The sequence below is a fragment of the Chaetodon trifascialis genome, chromosome 21, assembly GCF_039877785.1.
Source record: "Chaetodon trifascialis isolate fChaTrf1 chromosome 21, fChaTrf1.hap1, whole genome shotgun sequence".
NCBI classification, from domain to species: domain Eukaryota; kingdom Metazoa; phylum Chordata; class Actinopteri; order Chaetodontiformes; family Chaetodontidae; genus Chaetodon; species Chaetodon trifascialis.
Window position 1 is genome coordinate 1251995 of NC_092076.1, and position 18568 is coordinate 1270562.

General features: G+C 46.2%; 2 protein-coding genes across 2 annotated transcripts; both read left to right on the plus strand.

Annotated features, from left to right (window-relative positions):
- Window positions 1-2970: 2970 nt before the first annotated feature.
- LOC139349800 (pre-mRNA splicing regulator USH1G-like) lies at window positions 2971-8679 on the plus strand. The gene is made up of 4 exons (XM_070990794.1): window positions 2971-3261; window positions 6151-6598; window positions 6703-7526; window positions 8069-8679. The coding sequence occupies exons 1-3, from the start codon at window positions 3098-3100 to the stop codon at window positions 7522-7524; spliced, it is 1434 nt and encodes a 477-aa protein (XP_070846895.1). The 5' UTR covers window positions 2971-3097; the 3' UTR covers window positions 7525-7526; window positions 8069-8679.
- An 831-nt stretch (window positions 8680-9510) lies between these two features.
- Window positions 9511-16545, plus strand: fads6 (fatty acid desaturase 6). Its single transcript, XM_070990831.1, has 6 exons — window positions 9511-9879; window positions 12390-12556; window positions 13616-13796; window positions 14002-14189; window positions 15787-15966; window positions 16141-16545. The coding sequence occupies exons 1-6, from the start codon at window positions 9630-9632 to the stop codon at window positions 16288-16290; spliced, it is 1116 nt and encodes a 371-aa protein (XP_070846932.1). The 5' UTR covers window positions 9511-9629; the 3' UTR covers window positions 16291-16545.
- Window positions 16546-18568: the final 2023 nt, after the last annotated feature.

Consider the following 18568-nt stretch of genomic DNA (forward strand, 5'->3'; position numbering starts at 1 on the left):
AACCACAAACTTCATCTTAATGCAAACCAGGCAGCTGTTTCACATTTCTGAGCGGATGTCTGAAAATCTCTACGCAGACTCGCTTTAATTGTGATTCCATATAAATGATCTACTTATTAGGGAAATGTGTCTCTTTGCTTTAGCAGTGAGATCCGTCATAGTTTTGGGTTTTAATTCATTTATTTCCTGTTTTATGTTGAAAGAGTTTCTCCTCACTGTCATGTTTTGTTTTACTTCCTGTGTGTCTTCATTTAATTAGCCTCAGGTGTATTTAGTCCAGGTGTTTTTCCCGCCTGTCCTTTTCTGTCTGTGTGATGTGACAGGAAGGAGAATGTTAGCTTAGCCTAGCTTAGCTTAACACAAAGACTAGAAACAAGGGGAAACAGCTAGCCTGGCTCTTATGGAAGGTGACAACATGTGCCTGCCAGCGCCTCTAAAGTTCACTAATTAACACTTTATATCCTGTTTTTTTAATCTGTCTGATGAGCGTCCATGTGTGAGACTGTCCAGGATGTCTCTGCACCAAGAAATAGTCCAACACATGAACCCGCATAAGTTTTTTGTACAAAATAAACCAACTTAAAGTGTGATGCTACAGGCAGACAACAGTTAGCTTAGCACAAAGACTGGAAATGAGGGGAAACATCTAGCCGGGCGCTCTCTGACGGTAATGAAACCTCGTCCGGTCTGTCCCTTCATGCAGCTCGCTGACCTCAAAGTGACAACGAGACTCAAGTCACAAACATCACTGTTACAATTTGTTTGCTGTCCAGATTAAACTAACATGATACCATGTGTTAATTTGATGAGATGAGCTCGAAGGTGGACTTTGAGCCCAGCTCAGTTTCCAGTCTTGATGCTAAGCTAACATGAGTGCCTCCTGGCTGCAGCTTCTTAATTAACAGACAGATAAATGTGACGCTGATCTTATGTTGAACTACTCCTTTAAAGAGCCACGTGATGATGCTGGAACAGTTTTCAGAGTATTTAAAATTGAGATTAATCTGGATTATTTAACCTGTACAGTCTCAGTGAAGACATGTGGGGGGGGGGGGGGGGGGGGGGGGGGGGGGGGGGGGGGGCTGATGGAGGGGTGAAGCTCACTGTGGTCAGTGATGGCTTTACTCTGTCTGACATCTCTCTGTGCGTTCACGCGTGGCTGCAGCTCGGCAGACTGATCTGGAGTCAGATGGAAGACAAATCCATTACTGATCGATAACCTCACCAAACATGTTGTCTGATGATCTGATTGGAGGAGAACGTCGGCAGTGTTTGACCAGTTCAATGAAGCCTGAGTGTGTTCACACCTGATTCCTCCTCTCAGGTTTTTCTAAATTTGATTAAAACCGTAACGACGATCAGATCAAATCAAGTTTCAGGTTTTTTTTTTTTTTTTTTGTTGTTGTTGTTTTTTCGCTTTTTCCGCGCGCGTGCCCTTTTTTTTTCTTCACTCAGGTGATAAAACTGTTCGATCTGAACATAAATCCAATGAGCTCGAGCCCGAAACATCGACCTCAACACAGATTTCTGAACATTAACAGAATCAGAGCATCACAAACCTGCAGAGGATCAATAATCACCGATAAATTCCGACTGAAAATCACCTGAAATCAAGCAGCTGACTCACTCACCTGGTTCTTCGTCCACCTTTTGATCAGAGATAACTCACCTGCGGCTGCTCAATCAATCAACTGAAGATTCAGCTCACACCCGGAAGTCTGTGACGTCAAACTGATCGATCCTCTTCTGTTCATTCTCGCTCATTGATCCACAGAACTGGACTCTGCTGGACTCTGCTGGACTCACTTCTTATTCTAAAACTCTTAAATTGAAAGCATCCAGGCAGACAGGAAATAAACAGAAATGAAAGGATTCACTTGTGACAGATGAACTAAATGTAGATGTTCTTCACATGTTCTCCGCTCTTCATGAACTCTGAGGACAGAACATGTTCTCTCATCAGATGATTGTCCACGAGCTTCTTTTTCAGACAGAAAACCAGGCGTTTATGAAACAAAGCACCAGTTTAATGATCAATTCTCTTAATAATCAAACCAAACACCAGGACTAGGATAAGGGATTCAGCCGGGAAATGTTGGTGATCCTGGCTCAACTTGTCTGTGATCCGGTTGCACAAAAGCAGGATAGTTGAAAGTGGGATGTGTTATGGGATGAGTTACCATGGAGATTTATTGTATGGAGCTGGCCTGCTCCAGACCAGGCGAAGCTCCAGGATCTATTGAATCTCATCCCTTATCTCAGTCAGCATCATCACAAACAGAAACCAGCAGTTATTCCACTGAGCACTACACACTGTTATCACATCCAACCTGATCCACGTCATCATTTACACATTAACACAAAACATGAGCAGCATTCATTTCAGTTTTAATTCATTTCATTAATTTCAAACATTGTAGATAAATGATGACAGTTTCCCATAGACTGTATATAAAATACACATCCAATATAAATATAAATCCACATCAAAGAGTAACATGATGTTCCTTTATTGAATCAGGATAAATCAAAGCATCAGTTCTTTCCAAACTGAAGTCACACAGTGACTCAGAATCAAAGCATATTATACAACACAAGAATAAATACACATTCAAAGGTCTGCACACTGAAATAGATGCAGGACAAATCAAATGAACAGACAGATGAATGGATGCAGGAGCCTGCAAGCTTGTGTACAGCACAAACACAAGAGGCCAAATCACTCTAAATAAAAGAAAAACACACAAATTCCTCTGCCAATGCAGGCCATATTTCACTGAAATTTAAAGCATGCATGTTAAACTAAAATACTTTAACAGGCACTGTATATATATATATATATATATATATATATATAGATTTCATTTCTTCTCTTCTCTTTTTTCTATTTCGGACCACATTTCTTATAGTTCAGAGGGGGCGGGTCTGATCATCGTGGCCCCGCCCCTGCCTCCTGTTGGTCTCCTAGCTACCAGCCTGTCAGCCGCTCCAGGCCGTCCGGACACGCCGCGTTCCGGACCAAAATTTGCCTAAATAACGGGGCCAACCGTCCAAAACCTCCATGGGACCGAACCCAGAGTGAGCCGAGGGCGCCGCCATGAACGACCGGTACCACCGGGCGGCCCGGGACGGCTACCTGGACGTGCTGAAGGAGGCCACGCGGAAGGAGCTGAACGCGCCGGACGAGGATGGGATGACGCCGACCTTATGGGCCGCTTACCACGGCAACCTGGAGGCGCTCCGGCTCATCGTGGGGAGAGGGTGAGTCTGGAGACCAGTGAGGGTCAAATAATGTCACCTGTGTCCTCACAGGACTTCCTGTCTGCTTTTACTGGAGGGGATTCTTTGTCTCGTCTCCACATCTTAACAGTTTTTAATTATTACTCTGTTATTTTGATAGTTTTGTGTGTTTCTTTCAGTGAAAGTTGCAGGAAATATTCAGTCAGAAACTTCACTTTGAGAAGAAAGCTTTCATCTGTTATCAAGTCAGAGTTTCTCTGAGACTCAAAGCTGTTCAGATGTTTTGTGGTATTTACTGAACAGTCTCAGCTCAGCTCACTCACCTGCCTGCTCCTGTTAGCCTGAACATAAAACATGGTGCCACACCTCCTCCCACCCATCACCAATCATGTGATGCAGCTGATGGAGGTCTATACATTTTAACAGCCTGATTACAGTGAAAGGTCACAGCAGCAGCACTTCACACACACGTGACAAACACACACTGTGATACACACACTCTGCGAGGAGGAAGAAGAGTGTGTGCTGAAGCGTGATAACCTTATATTAATCTCACAGATGTGGCTCGGGCTAATCCGTTACATAGCAGGACGGAGCAGGTATAATCCGACTCACTGACCACACCGATCAATTACTGAACGCAGAGACCGATTGGCTCCTGGCAGCAGATATGATCTGTGCTCTGGAAGTCCAATTCGCCCTCATCAGAGAGCGTTTGCTGTGCGTTCGTTAGAGAAAACTGAGATAACCGTAAAGGCTTCAGGCGTAAGTCTATATTCTGTGAGATAAGTTGAAGCTAATGTGTCTTTTGTTGGAGGTTTAGTGGACAGACAAAGCAGCCGTTCATGATATTTACTGCAGACCAGCAGGAGGGCAGAGCGCAGTACGTCACGCCGCTGTGGCAGCTTTATAAGGCAGGCAGCAGTTGGGTTTGATGCTGGGGGGCGACTGCAGCCTCAGGAAAGGTCACGGTGATGGATAGAGCATCTTCTTCACACGAGCGTCCCTGCAGGGTGCAGCGCAGAGCGAACGAGAAGCAAAGACGGACGACTGACGCTGAGCTGCAGGTCAGAGTTCACAGCCAAAGGTAAAGAGGAACAGCAGCCTGCAGGTCCAGTTTTTCATTTTTCTCACTTTAGAGGCAGCCAGCAGAGGAACGATATCAGCTAGAAGAGCCTTCATTATCACCTCTCATTAATGTCCTGTCTGATATGAAAAAGCCCCTGAAAGCTCAAATCTGAAGTGTTTCTGCATAAAATAAAACCTTTAGGATAAAAAGGAACGATCAGATTTAAAAAGCATCAGACAGTCAGGCTGACAGCAGCATGCTACATGCTCACAGCGTCAACATGCTCGTGTTCAGCATCGTGGTTCGGTGTGTTAGCGTGCTAGCATTGGCTCGGTAGCACAGCTGAAGCTGATGGACACGCTGTTTGTTTTTCATGTAATCAGAAGTAAATGTTTGGCCTGACGATGGCGGAAGAGAAGAAGTCAGCGCAGGTTTGACACTCAGACACGCATGTTGCTGGTAAACAGGTGTTTGTTTGAGGTTTGTGTGTCGTCCCTGAGTCAAACCTCCTGTCAGAGCTGCAGGCGTTCGGTGTGATTCATCCTCGGTGTTACTGCAGTGATACACTTGTTGTTTCTGTACCTCTGGAATATGATCAGCTCCGCTGCCCTGTCAGCTGAGGGACGACAGGAGAGCGAACACGGCGCTCGAACATGAAAATAAACCACAGGCTCTGATGTCGCACCTGATGTTTGGGGGCTTTACCGTCAGGACCTGAAATCAGGGGTCATGAAGGTGGTGACCCTGCAGTGTGTGTGTGTGTGTGTGTGTGTGTGTGTGTGTGTGTGTGTGTGTGTGTGTGTCCTAACAGTGTCTCTGGGTGTCTGCAAAAAAACACTCCTGGTGTGTGGGATAAATAATGCAAAGTCACCTCTGTCATGTTTAACCTGCAGTGTTTCAATTATTGATCAGGGCCCGGCCATGTGGGCGGAGCGAAAACAGGAAGAGGAGGGGCTTCAGCTCACTACAAACACAGTTCATGTGTGTGTATGTGGAGTCGACATGCTGCTGTGTTTCAGTGATCAGTCTGAGACCAGAAGCCAAAGTCCAGCGCGTGTTGTTCTGCTTAATCTGTTATTGCTTGCACAGCATTATGGGTAGTGTTTTACTGATATCGCAGTAATCTGTCCATATGTATGTGATGCTGAATACTACGTCTGAGTAAAGTCATTGTACTGCAGCAGCTAGTATTACTGCAGACTCCGTCATGATGCACGGTACATTTCTGAGTTACAAGTAATGATTCTCTTCATTATGGATCATCTAATCGATCATTTTTCAGAGTAAAAGATTGATCAGAAATCATACATTTAGACTGTAAAAGGTGTTTCAAATGAAACAGGGAAAAGCAGCAAATCTTTATATTTGAAGTATGAAATATATATAAGGAACCAACCCTAACCCTAACCCAGAGCGCAAAGTGAAAACACTCAGTACGCTGTACCTCGTTTCTAAATAACCTGATGTTCCCGTTACATCACGTAGCTCAGGTGGTCACATGCTGTACCTGATCGAAGCATCTCTGACTGACGGGGTCCTTTTCACTGTGCAGCAGATGAGCTGACGTAATTGCAGGTCGTGTGAGTCATCTTACTTCCTGAGTTCAGTCTGTAGTGTAAGGAGACGTCAGTGAACCCGGGTTCAGTCTGCAGCTAGCCGGCTCTCTGTGAGAAAACATCTGTTTGATGCAGAGCGTGAGATCAGACACCTGCAGAGAGGAGGGAGTGAATTCATACTGTACGACAGAAAACAGAGTAACTGCTGACTGCTGCTGTGTGTCACACATTTTTTGTATGAAGCGTTGAGATCCAACATGGCTTCATGTCCTCTCTGCCTTCTAGAGGCGACCCGGACAAATGTGACATCTGGGGCAACACACCTCTTCACCTGGCAGCTGCCAATGGCCACCACAACTGCCTGTCCTTCCTGGTGGCTTTCGGTGCCAACGTGTGGTGTCTGGACAATGACTACCACACACCGCTGGACATGGCCGCCACCAAGGGGCACATGGACTGTGTTCGCTACCTGGACTCCATCGCTGCCAAGCAGATCGCCCTCAACCCAAAGCTGGTCGGTAAACTGAAGGACCGGGCGTTCCGTGCCGCAGAGCGCCGGATCAAAGAGTGCGCGAAGCTCCAGAGGAAGCACCGCGAGCGCATGGAGAGGAAGTTCATGAAGGAGTCCGCGGCTTTGGACAACTTAGACACCATTAGCTTTTCTAGCTACACCAGCAGCAGCACGCTGAGCCGCAAGTTCAACACCGTCACCTCCAACATGCCATACTCACAGGTGAGTGCTCTTTGACTGTGTTAAAGTGGAAAATGTCAGTCACGTCCCGCTTTCAGTTTAACCGCAATCTGTCTTCATTTCTAATGTCTATGCTTTGCTCTCAGGCCACTCTGCATTCCACAGCCAAGGGCAAGGCCAAGATACAGAAGAAGCTGGAGAAGAAGAAGCAGGTTGACGGAACGTTCAAGATCTACGAGGACGGGAGGAAAAGTGTGCGCTCGCTGTCCGGCCTGCAGCTTGGCAATGACGTCATGTTCCTCAAACAAGGCACATATGCCAACCCCAAGGAGCGCTCGCGCCTCAACATCCGCGACATGTTCCCCCGCGACAACGACGACGATGCCGACACCGTCTCCCGTGCCATGAGCGACCCGGGCCTCCATGAGGCTGCGTATTCGGAGATCAGCGCAGACTCTGGCCGTGATTCCCTGTTCACCCGACCTGGACTGGGCACCATGGTGTTCAGGAGGAACTATATGAGTGGAGGCATGTTTGGTATTGGGGCGCGGGACGAAGGGAGTGTAGCAGGAAGTGAACCTGTGGGTCAAGCACCTAACGTTCGCCTGCGAGGTCGTCTGCCTCGACGCTCGCCCAGCTTCGATGAGGACAGTATTGGCAGTGCCTTGAGCCTGCAAGAAAGAAACCTTCAGGAGTTGCCCTGGGAGGAAACTGATGTTGTGCTGGATCAGGACTTGGAGCCAGAGAACAGTCCTCTAGAAACCTTCCTGGCCTCTCAAAACCTCAGTGAGTTCATGCAGATCTTCAGGAGGGAGAAGATCGACCTGGAGGCTCTGCTGCTTTGTTCAGATCAGGACCTCACCAGCATTCACATCCCTTTGGGCCCCAGGAAGAAACTTCTGGATGCCTGCAAGAGACGTCTGGACACCCTAGATGAACCAGAGGCCATTGAAGACACTGAGCTGTGAAGGTCAGTATGGAGTTACCCACGTTTTGGCCACAACTTTGACCAAATTGATGTGTGTGTGTGTGTGTGTGTGTGTGTGTGTGTGTGTGTGTGTGTGTGTGTGTGTGCATGTGCAGCAAACTATTTTGCATATGAGGCTCCATGACAGCAGCCTTTTTATTGGCTAAATGGCACCATCTAGTGGCGATATGTGATATATGACACTTATAGGCTGCCAAGGAGCTTATTAGTATTGTTATTATTGTTATTTGTATAGTGGTAGTATTATTCTGGCATTCTTGTTACTTTATGTATAATTTTGCACATCACATAATATGTGATATACGTGTCTATACAGAAACATATTATGACAGTTGCTATTTATTGTAGCGTAACACACATAGTTTAGTACATAACTTCACATATTCTCTAAGACCTTTATCATTTCTGTGTTATTTGTTAGTTCTACAATGGGAGCAGCTGCAGCTGACCCAGCTTCCCCTCAGCGATTCTACATGTTATCAATCATTCATCATGTGATTTACTTTATTTTTTTTAATCAACAGGATTAACACACAGTGAAGACGTTACACACACATGATGCTGCCTCCTTGTACTGTTATTCCTCCACCGTACGGTCAGTGAAGGCAACATGGACCAAAGGCATGTGCCTGAAACTGAACAGAAGTGATGAACAGCTTATGGGAAAACTTTACCACACATACAAACACATGCACACACATTTACTGTGTTTGTGTGCTCTGTTATGTTTGCATCATGTATTAATTCGTGTATTCGTGAATGTACCTAATTCTTTGAATATATTGTTTATTATGGCTTCATTGTACAGTTTTCTTACTTTAAACATGTTGTTTTGCTCCGTGGCACATAAACAATGGTGACTTACTATTTGTGGGGTTATTTATGGATGAAAATAGAGCCCAGACTGACTGTTACTCTGCAAACACTGCTGCACTAGTTAAGACAATGGGGTGGTACTGCGGGGTTTGGGAGTGTGACAGATAACACTGCTATCTCAGGTTGCTGAGGGTGTATTTGGTTTCACTTGAGATCCGTCCGTCAGTGAACTTGAGAGCGTGACTGTGCATGAATGTTTTTGTATCTGAAGATGTACCTGCAACCATAACGATCTTTTATTAAAATAAAGTGAAAAGTATTTTGGTTTTGTGTGTGAATATACTTCAGAGCTCAGCCAGTGTTTGCTGCTTTACTTCTGCAGCCTAAAGAGTGACGGTAGTGCTTGAATTAATAAAACCCAGCTGAAGGCTGTGGGAGGGTGTAAGCAGAGCTGAGACAGCCTGCTGGTCTTATGTTCATGCTCTGCAGTATACCTGCTGTCCTGTGGGGTACAAAGTGCACACGTTGTATTTTTTAAAGTGCACGCTGCAGTCATGGCCTCAAGCCCAGAACGCTGGCCTGTCTCCAGAAGAAACGCAGCACTGACATCAGATATGTGCAGCAGATACACGTACTCTCACCTCACCAACACATAAACACAGCAGAGCCATCAGAGCATCTCCTCCTTCTCCCCCTGAACCTTTCCCCCAGTCAAGAAACAACTGAACAGCCTCTGTTAATCCCCCCGCCCTCCTTCTCCCTCTCCTTTCCCAGGACGTTTGCCAAGGTTGCAGAGATGGGAGGGGAGAGGAGGGGAGGGGAGGGAGGCCGACACAAAGAGACACGAGGGGGTGAGCGGCATGCAGAATGTATGAGACACCAGAGAGGGGAGAGAGGTGGGCTCTGAGCAGCTGTAGCTCTGTGTGTCTGCTTTGAGAGGATATCTGGATCCGTCACGTCACGGCAGCCTTACAGCTTCAGGCCGTGAGACAATAAAGACCACTGCTGCTGGACAGCACCAGGAGTCAGCTGACAGGGGGAAAAAGAGGGGAAACTGTAAGAGATGAGGAGCTGGGGGAGGAGGGTCCAGGAGGCAGCAGGAAGGGGGCTGGGCCTCCCTGACAATGCCTCTAACCAATAAGGACTTTCGCAATGCTAACTTTGACCTGTGGACTTTGTGCTCGCTGTGGAGGCAGCGTTTAGCGCCGGCTGCTCGTAGGACGACACAAAACACATGGTGAGTTTGTTCTGATCAGCACAGGAGCTGACATGCAGAGTGTACCGGAGGAGCAGGGGGATGAGAGGGGAGGAGGAGGGAGGACGGGGGAGATGTTGGTCAAGAGGAAAGGAGACTCTGAATACAGTGAGGAGATGAAGAATGGAGGGGCAGGTGGTGAAGAGTCGCTGATGATGGAGCTGACGAGGCTGGTGCAGAAGACGGTGAGAGAGAGCAGCTGGTGGGAGAGGAGGGGGATCGACTGCAGCATCCTGGCAGCAGCGTTCCTCAGTCTGCCACCCGGTAAGACCGACACTCCACACAGCTGCTGCACCGTCAGCTGCTTCGCTGTTTGTTCAGAGGAGACGAGAAGTCAGAAACAAGGTTAACTTTTATTTCAAGGCATCGATGATCTTCAGCTTCAGGAACTGCACATAAACAGAAACCTTTCGGCTGAATCTCATTTACATCATTTAATGAATCAGTAGAGTTCAGGTGAACTGTGCCTGATGAAAAAATGAAGAAATAAAGTTTCTGCAGTGACGTCACGGCCTGGACGTCGGACTGCGAGCGGCATTTTTTCCTTTGATCACCTTGAACTGTAGCTGCTGTACTGCACATTAGGAACATGTTAAATTTCCATTAGAAGATAACTGAGATGTCAATCATTAGTGCCAGTAGCAGAAGGTGACACCCTCAAATTTCTTGTTCTGTCCAATCAAACAGTTCAAAACTTCAAATATTCAGTTTACTCTCAATCTAAAACCAGAGAAATTTTGCCATTTTTGCTTTAACTGTTAATTAAATGTCATATATATTAAATTAATGAATCAATTTCTGTTTAATACATGGCCCCTTATTAAAATTAAGTAAATCAACTGATTACGTCAGCCTTAATTATCTCATTAATTAATTTATGTGGTCTGGAAGGTAATCGCCTTCCATCGAGCCTGTTTCAGAGCTCAGTTCAGCTCTGTTGCGTCGCTGGTTTACACAGTCACAGTATCCCATGGTGCCCCTCTATCTGGGTCACTGGTGGTCAGCTACTGACCTCAATTAGGACGAGTGTCTATTGTCGCTCGTGACACTCGATCATTGGAGCTGACAGCTCCCGCAGCACCACAGGACACCTGGTTCAAACTCCACTCGTAATCTAGATTTAAGATAGATTACTGCTGTCTTTGCTCTCTAATAACTGCTTTCTCTGTGAGTTTTCCTCAAACAAACCCATGCAGTTTATACTGTAGTATAAGGTTGAGGAAATACTCACTTGAACTTGAATTTAGTTGCATGGTGCAGCTGAGGAGGCATCTGTCATTGTGTATCACACAGCTTGTGACTTATCACCTTGAAATAGGCTGCTTTGAAATAGGAGTGCAGTATATTAGCACAGTTTTATTGGGTTAAGAAGGAAACGTGTCACCTAAACCCGGCTGCTCGAGCCAGCCAGCCAAGCCTCACTGGCTGCTTCTCTTTCAGGGTTATTAGAGTTAAAAAGCCCAGTGTGTTACTACGGTGCAGCCACCTCAATGCTGCAGTTCATGAATTATTCACTGTGATCACAGTGAGGTCATTTTATCGTCAAACCCATCGAGCAGGCAGGAAGTCATCAGTTCTTTAATGTCTGTGAGTGTTGAACGATAAGAGCTGAATACTCAAGAAAATCATCAGACTTTAAATGCAGAAAAAGCAGATTTGATGTAAAAGTCTGCAGGAACATTTCGCAGTGAGATAATCATGAAAGGAAAGCCGTCCGTCAGACACGGAGCTGCACAGTAACGTCCAGTGAAGGATGAAGTTTCACTCTTTCACCTGATCCTCCTGCACAGCTAACAGATCCAGCTTTCAGCCACACAGCGGCGCTGCTGTGGGGATGACAGCGTGGGCCAGTCGGTCTGTTGATGTCTCACTTTGGCCCAGAATCAAACCCCTCAGCAGCTGTGGATTATACTTAAAACTGCCATTTATGGTCCAGAAAACGATCCCAGTGACTCCTCATGCAGCAACAGCCAAAACCTCCACTTCTCCAACACGAGTTCATGAGTGAACTCTTGTCAGCCTGAGCTGTTTCACACTATCATGCTAACCATATGTGTGCTAATAGCAGCACATTAACATGCCCATGACCTAAATCACATAACATTGTACTTAAACCTGCACTCTTTCTTTCCAACTGAATAATTTGCCAATATTTGCCCTCCTTTTAGCTCTGATTTTGGTCTCCACCAACAAAAAACATGTGGCTCTTAGCAGCTAAATGCTTCATTAGTCGCTAATTTCGTCTTCCTGACGTTCTGATGTTCAGTGCAGAGCAGTTAGTGTTCAAAGCCTTAAAACCGTCACCATCAATCACGAGCAGCCACTTTCCATTATACATCGTCATTTGTTCAATTCTCATGGTAAAAGTATTGATTGTAGCAGCTTTATTTTGAAAGTTAATGTGATTTAGCACACGCCAAATGCTACAAACATGGAGGCTAAAACACAAAACCGTTATGAAACATGACTTTTAGGTAGATTAATTACAAATAATGTCCAGCACAAACTTTTATCAAACCATTATTTCGCTCCAGTAGTATTAAGGGTCTTAGGAGTGTGAGAGGTCAGCGGGCACATCCAGCACACATTTAGAAATCAAAGAAACTCAAAAAGGATTACAGAATGACAAAAAGAAAGAGAAAAGCTGACGTGTCGGTGTCGTGGTGTGAGTATCTGTGTTATCGCTCCTGTCAGTGATGATTGTGGTGTCGTGTTCTGCTGCAGAGGTCAAAGCGTCACTATCTCATCTTGGCTTTCTGTACTTTGTCTTGCAGCCTTCCTGCTGCTGGGCTCCTCTCACATCGTCAGCTTTGCGGCGGGCATGCTGCTGATGGGCGTGGCTCACGGCGTCATCACCGTCAAAGGGACGCACCTGGCGAGTCACGGGGCGCTCAGCGAGTCGCAGGCCTGGGCGAAGTTCTGGGCCGTCTTCTTCATCGAGGTGAGATGTTCGGAAACAAACCGAAGGCCGACGTTAAACACCTGAGGCAAAGCTTATTTTTGAGTTTGGTATTTTTCTCGCATGCAGCTCCGCAGCAGTGAGTTTAACTGCTGAAGCGTCCTTGAGCAAGGCACTGAAGGAACATCTTCTGTTTATTTGCTTTCTTGCTGAGATGATTGATGCCACTCACATGTCTGTAAGGTAAATATGAAGCCAGAGCAAGTTGCCAGTTAGCCTAGCTTAGTATAAAGGCTGGAAACGGAGGGAAACAGCTAGCCTGGAATCTGTATGTAAGAAATCTCCCTCCAGCACCTTTAAAGCTCAGTGGTTAACTCCAGGAAGTCAGCACCTCATCCAAGAAATAGTCTGGGTCAAGAAATTATTTTCTATATTTGTTGCAAATTAAACAAACCAGACATAACGTGCTAACTGGTGAGCTGCTAACCGTTTCCAGTCTTTATGCTAAGCTAACTGGCTGTAGGTTCATATTTACCAGACAGGCATGAGAGTGGTATCAAACTCGTCGTCTAGATAAAGAGAAGAAGCTGTTCGAGTGAAGCTGCTCTGGGATCAGCTGCTGCACAGCTGTGAGTGAATGAGTGAATGAGTGAATGAGGCAGAGTGAGGCCTCGTGCTCAGCCAGCCGACCCTGCGCTGGTGCGCCGCCAGCCGTGTATGACCCTGGAAGCAGTAATATTTACAAGAGTGAGTGATGAGCCTTCATGGATGAGTCCAACACTGTGAATCAGGTTATTAAAGCTGTGTTTAACCTCGCTGCTGGAACGGTTCAGTGAACTCCTGAACCCGTGAATTCAAGTCTGGATGTTTACTGAACGCTCAGTAAACAAAACATCGTGATAATCTTTGCTGTTCTTTGGCCTCGTTGGTGGCTGCTTATCAAAGCAAGCGGAAGAAGGATGTATAATAAAACTAAGTCAACCAATGCTGATTGTCCTGCGTGATCATTTTCATTGATTGTTTTAATGTGTTTGCATCAGTGATGGTTGTGCTGTTTGAACGTCTGTGAACGAGCGTCTGTCCTTGTGTTCTTCCACTCAGATCTGTGGCTCGTTCTCAGCGCGAGCCGGCGTTCACGGCCACATTAAGATGCACCACGCTCACACTAACGTCATCGGACTGGGCGACTCCAGCGTATGGAAGGTCCCCTTCCTGCCCCGCACCGTCTACCTGTTCGTAGCCCCCCTGGCCCTGCCCATCATCACTCCCCTCGTTGCACTCGGTAAGAGGCGCCACAGGACCGCAGTGGAACAGAAGGTTTATGGGTTCCTCAAATATTTCAACATTAAATGTGATTATCAGCATAAAGCTGAGATAGATTTCTTAGCTTCTGATCCTGTTCAAGGTCCCGTGTTACCTCGCCTCTCTCACCTAGCTGTGAGTTTATTCTCACACATGTGACGTTTTCATGTCCTCTGGTTTTGCAGCTCATCTCAAAGGACACTCGTTGGCTCACGTCGTTAGGACCATGCTGATGGTAGCGCTGGGCCTGTATTCTCAGTACTGGCTGCTGATCCACGTCTCCGGCTTCCTGTCTCCTCTCAGCGCTCTGCTCTGTATGCTTGTTTGCAGAGCGATGTTCTCTGTGCCGTATATCCACGTCAACATTTTCCAGGTGAGAAATACCTGCAGCAGGCCTGCTGCACTGTGAGCTGTGCTTAGTCATGCTGATGTTAGCTAAAAGCTAAGACAGTGCGAATATGTTTAGCAGGTATGATGTTTAAAATGTGAAGAGTTTTAGCTTAGCGTGTCAGCATGCTAACATCTGCCAATTAGCACTAAACACAAAGTACATGATGGTCTCTTTAGTTTGTCATAAATCAAAGTAGTTGGCTGTGGTTTCACAGGTCATGGTGTGGCAGGACGTGGTTTTGCAGGATGTAGCAGTGCACACACATGTCAGTGTGTGAGTGCGTGTCGTTTTCCTATAGTTTGGTCTGTTTGGTCTCACCTATGTTTGTGGACACTGATAGTCTGTAAGCCTGTTGGGGTGGTTCTGGGAGAAGTTCACCTTCAGGGCTTTCTGCCTGAAAGCCTTCAGGAAGTCAGGTGACAGTCTAAAGAGGAACCAGGTCTGTGGAGGGAGCAGGTCTTGGTGGACGAATGGGTCAAACACAAGATGTCGAACCAGCAGGAGCTTCACCCAAAACCTTTCTGCCAGAAAGCCGTCGTTCATGTTCATGTTCAAGCTCCAGAGCAGGTCGTTCGCAGGTCGTTCGCAGGTCGTTCGCAGGTCGTTCGCAGGTCGTTCGCAGGTCGTTCGCAGGTCGCTGACGCTAAATTCCTACAGACATGCTGTAGCCATGTGTGTTCTCCTCTCACAGATTTGATAAAGGCTCCTGTGTCATTTCACACCAAGTGATTGTGAGAGCTCCTCTTGTTAGCGACCGTCTGAGAAGCTCGTGTTGAACGCAGCTTTGTGTTGGATCGGACCATTCAGGGAGCTGACGGGATAAAAAGGAGCAGCTCACGCATGATTTCCCTGCAGGTCATTGTGCATTGTTCTGGTCAAAGTGTGCGTAGATGGATCAGAAAACACAGGTTCTTGATGTGAAGTTGATGGTCCAACAGGGGAAATGTTTGTTCTCTCTGGGGGGTCAGACTGAAAACCTGTTCTGGCCTGTCTGCTGGTGCTGTTGGCTGCTGTCCTATCTTCTCCCCCCTGAACTCAGCGCCCCATGTTCCTCCAGCTGAGGGTGACCTTTGGTTTGGTTGACTCTGTGTCTCATTTGAAAATACTGAAAAGTCTTCTCATTTCCTTTCTTTTATAAAACCATTTCATTTACACATTGACACTGTGTAAAGCACTTTATGTACACTTTATACTCTTTATTTGTGCGTATGCAAGCCGTGGCAGCAGTTTTCTTGATGTTTCGGTCCACTGATATCAAACAAATATTGAAATTGTAGGACGTGAAAAGCAGTTTGGTCGAGCGGGTTCTGGATTTAGCAGCCACACAAAGCGAGCCGCCGGCCTGTGGTCCAGGGTCACTGTGTGGCAGCTCGTTCGTGGACATTTAAATGAGGACAAATCACAGTTTCACTGAAACGTTAGAGAGTCTTAATCACGTTGAATCATGAGTGCATTTATGTATCATATATATTCAAAGGCAGAGTTCAGTGTATTAACCTCTAAGTATTTTGTGCTGAGGTTGGTTAAACACCTGTGGGATTAACTGCCTTTAGCTGGACTAACTGTGTGTCACCTGCAGCACATCGGCCTCCACATGTTCTCTCCCACCAGTCGACCAAAGAGGATCTACCAGATGACCCACGGAGTCCTGAACCTGCCGCGTAACTTCCTGCTGGACTGGATATTTGGACACTCGCTTATCAACTGTCACGTGGAGCACCACCTCTTCCCCTTCCTGTCCGATCACATGTGTCTAAAGGTGGGAATCAAACCCACGTCGTTCATGCAGACTTCTCTCATTCGCAGCTCATCAAATACTGACCTTTAATCACTGCCCCCTGCGTCTCATACAGATGCTAAAGGTTTAGCTAAAGGTTTAGCATCTGTTCTTTCCGTTGTGTCCACCTGTGAAAGAGTCCTCGTCTCTCTGCAGGTGAAGCCCGTCGTGTCCAAGTATCTGACCGAGAAGCAGCTTCCATACCAGGAGGACAGCTACCTCTCCCGCCTGCACGTTTTCTTCAACAAATACCAGGAACTGATGGTGTTTGCCCCGCCGATCACAGAGCTGGTGGGAGTGCAGTGATGAAGACGCAGTGATGAAGAAAAACTGTTCAGACTCATGACTGCTGCAGCCGAAAAGCTTCAGTGTGTTTCTGCTGACACGTCACAGCCTCCACAGTCCAGGTTTGAATAGTCTCTACCTGACAGGACAGGTACATAATCAATAGCACAGCGACACGTGATGATAGGAGCTGAATGAACGTCTTTAATTATTAACTCAATCGGTATCCGACATGTCTGCAGGTAGTTTAATAAAGCACAAAGATAAGCACTCAACGGAAAGCTAACTGCTGCATAACAAGTCACAAAAGGAGATTAACCACAGGTTTGAACTGACCTGGGGTCTGTCTCATGAAGCACTTAACTGGGATGAGTGATGTCACACAGGTGGTCACCAGCCGCCAACATGAAGAGATTCAGAGGAGCATATTTAATGAGATTACAGCTGAAGGAAAACATAGAGGGGTACAGGAACTAAGCACAACAGAATCTAAAGTAATGCAGTAACAGAATGTGTGAAATCCCTGTAAACGTTCAGTATCGCAGAGGCTGTAATACACTTCTGGACAGAGCAAGATCAAATCAGGCAAAACACTGAGGACATGCTGAAAACTCAAGCTTGTTTTTTCATCGTCACTAATATTAACATCATATTTAACCTCTAAAGGAGACGCTCAGACGTTTTTCCAGATTTGTTTCTCGCTGCTTCTGGTCTCTATGCTACGCTAGGCTAATCACCTCCTACCCCAGCTCCATACTGTGTTTAACAGACAGACAGACAGACAGACAGACAGACAGACAGACAGACAGACAGACAGACAGACAGACAGACAGACAGAGACACAGACAGGCAGACAGAGAGACAGACAGAGACACAGACAGACAGACAGACAGACAGACAGACAGACAGACAGGCAGGCAGACAGACAGACAGAGACAGAGACACAGACAGACAGACAGACAGACAGACAGACAGACAGACAGACAGACAGACAGACAGACAGAGACACAGACAGACAGACAGAGACAGACAGACAGACAGACAGACAGACAGACAGACAGACAGACAGACAGACAGACAGACAGACAGACAGACAGGCAGACAGACAGAGACAGGCAGACAGACAGACAGACAGACAGACAGACAGACAGACAGACAGACAGACAGACAGACAGTGGGGCTAGCTGCTCTCTGAGCCTGCGGCTGATGCTGATGCTGCTTTGTGAGACAGGCTCCTGCTTCTGAAGCGACAGATGTTGGTGCTGTTGTTTTTGATGATGCAAATGTTTGACTTTCTGCATCCTCAAAGACGCGTCCTTCACTGCACTGCAGCTATAGTCCATACCATAAGGACATGAAAGTGTCTCAGTGTCTTTCTTTTTTCTGATATTAAATTTTAACATGAATTTTCAAGAATTAAAGTTGTTTTTTCACCTTTTTTGACTTCTCATCTTATATTCCAGTATCCAAACGTGCGTGCTGCTGAGATGAAGTTTTTCTTTATGTGACATTCCTGATTTATTGTGTATTTATACACAGAAACTATCAGTACTTTCTTTGAAACCTACAGACAGCTGCTGTCACTCACAACCATAATGTTTCCTTCTATGACATAAAAACACTTAAAGCAGTATTGAGATATATTTTGGCCACCTGGGGGCAGCAGAACAAACTGTAAACACACATTATCGCCTCATTACGATGGAACATTAGCAAACTCTTGTCACCCTCCACATTCGATCGATTATTAATATAAAGACTCAGATTAGTGCAGTTTTAATTTCAGAGCTCTTTGTCTAAAGCAATCATTTAGTTATTTTACCTGCAGGTGCTGCTTTCTGTCATTCCTCAGGGGTGAAAATAGTAAGAACTAAGCCAGCATTCATTTCTGGAACATCCTCTTGTTCTGCACTGAATTTCTCCCATTGAATATCTTCTTTAAAGCATCTCCTCCACCAGCAGCACACTTTCCTTCCAGGTTCCATTATTTCAACTCTATTTGCTGATAAATCCATGTGTGAAATGCTTTTATTAAAGATTTCACAGGAAAACACCCAAATCACACTGGTCTCTGCAGAATGAAATATAAAAGAAGCGTCTCTGCAGACTCTCAGACCGCAGGACACACCTGAGATCTTTCCTGAAGCTGACCAATCAGCTCTGGAGTCTGAACCATTACACAGGTGTGTCATAGCAGGTGTGTGTGAGGCTGCAGACAGACCGGCCTGGATATCACAGTCAAAAGAGCAGCAGGGCAAATCCATGTTTCTGATTGGCTGAACACATGTTTGATTAATCA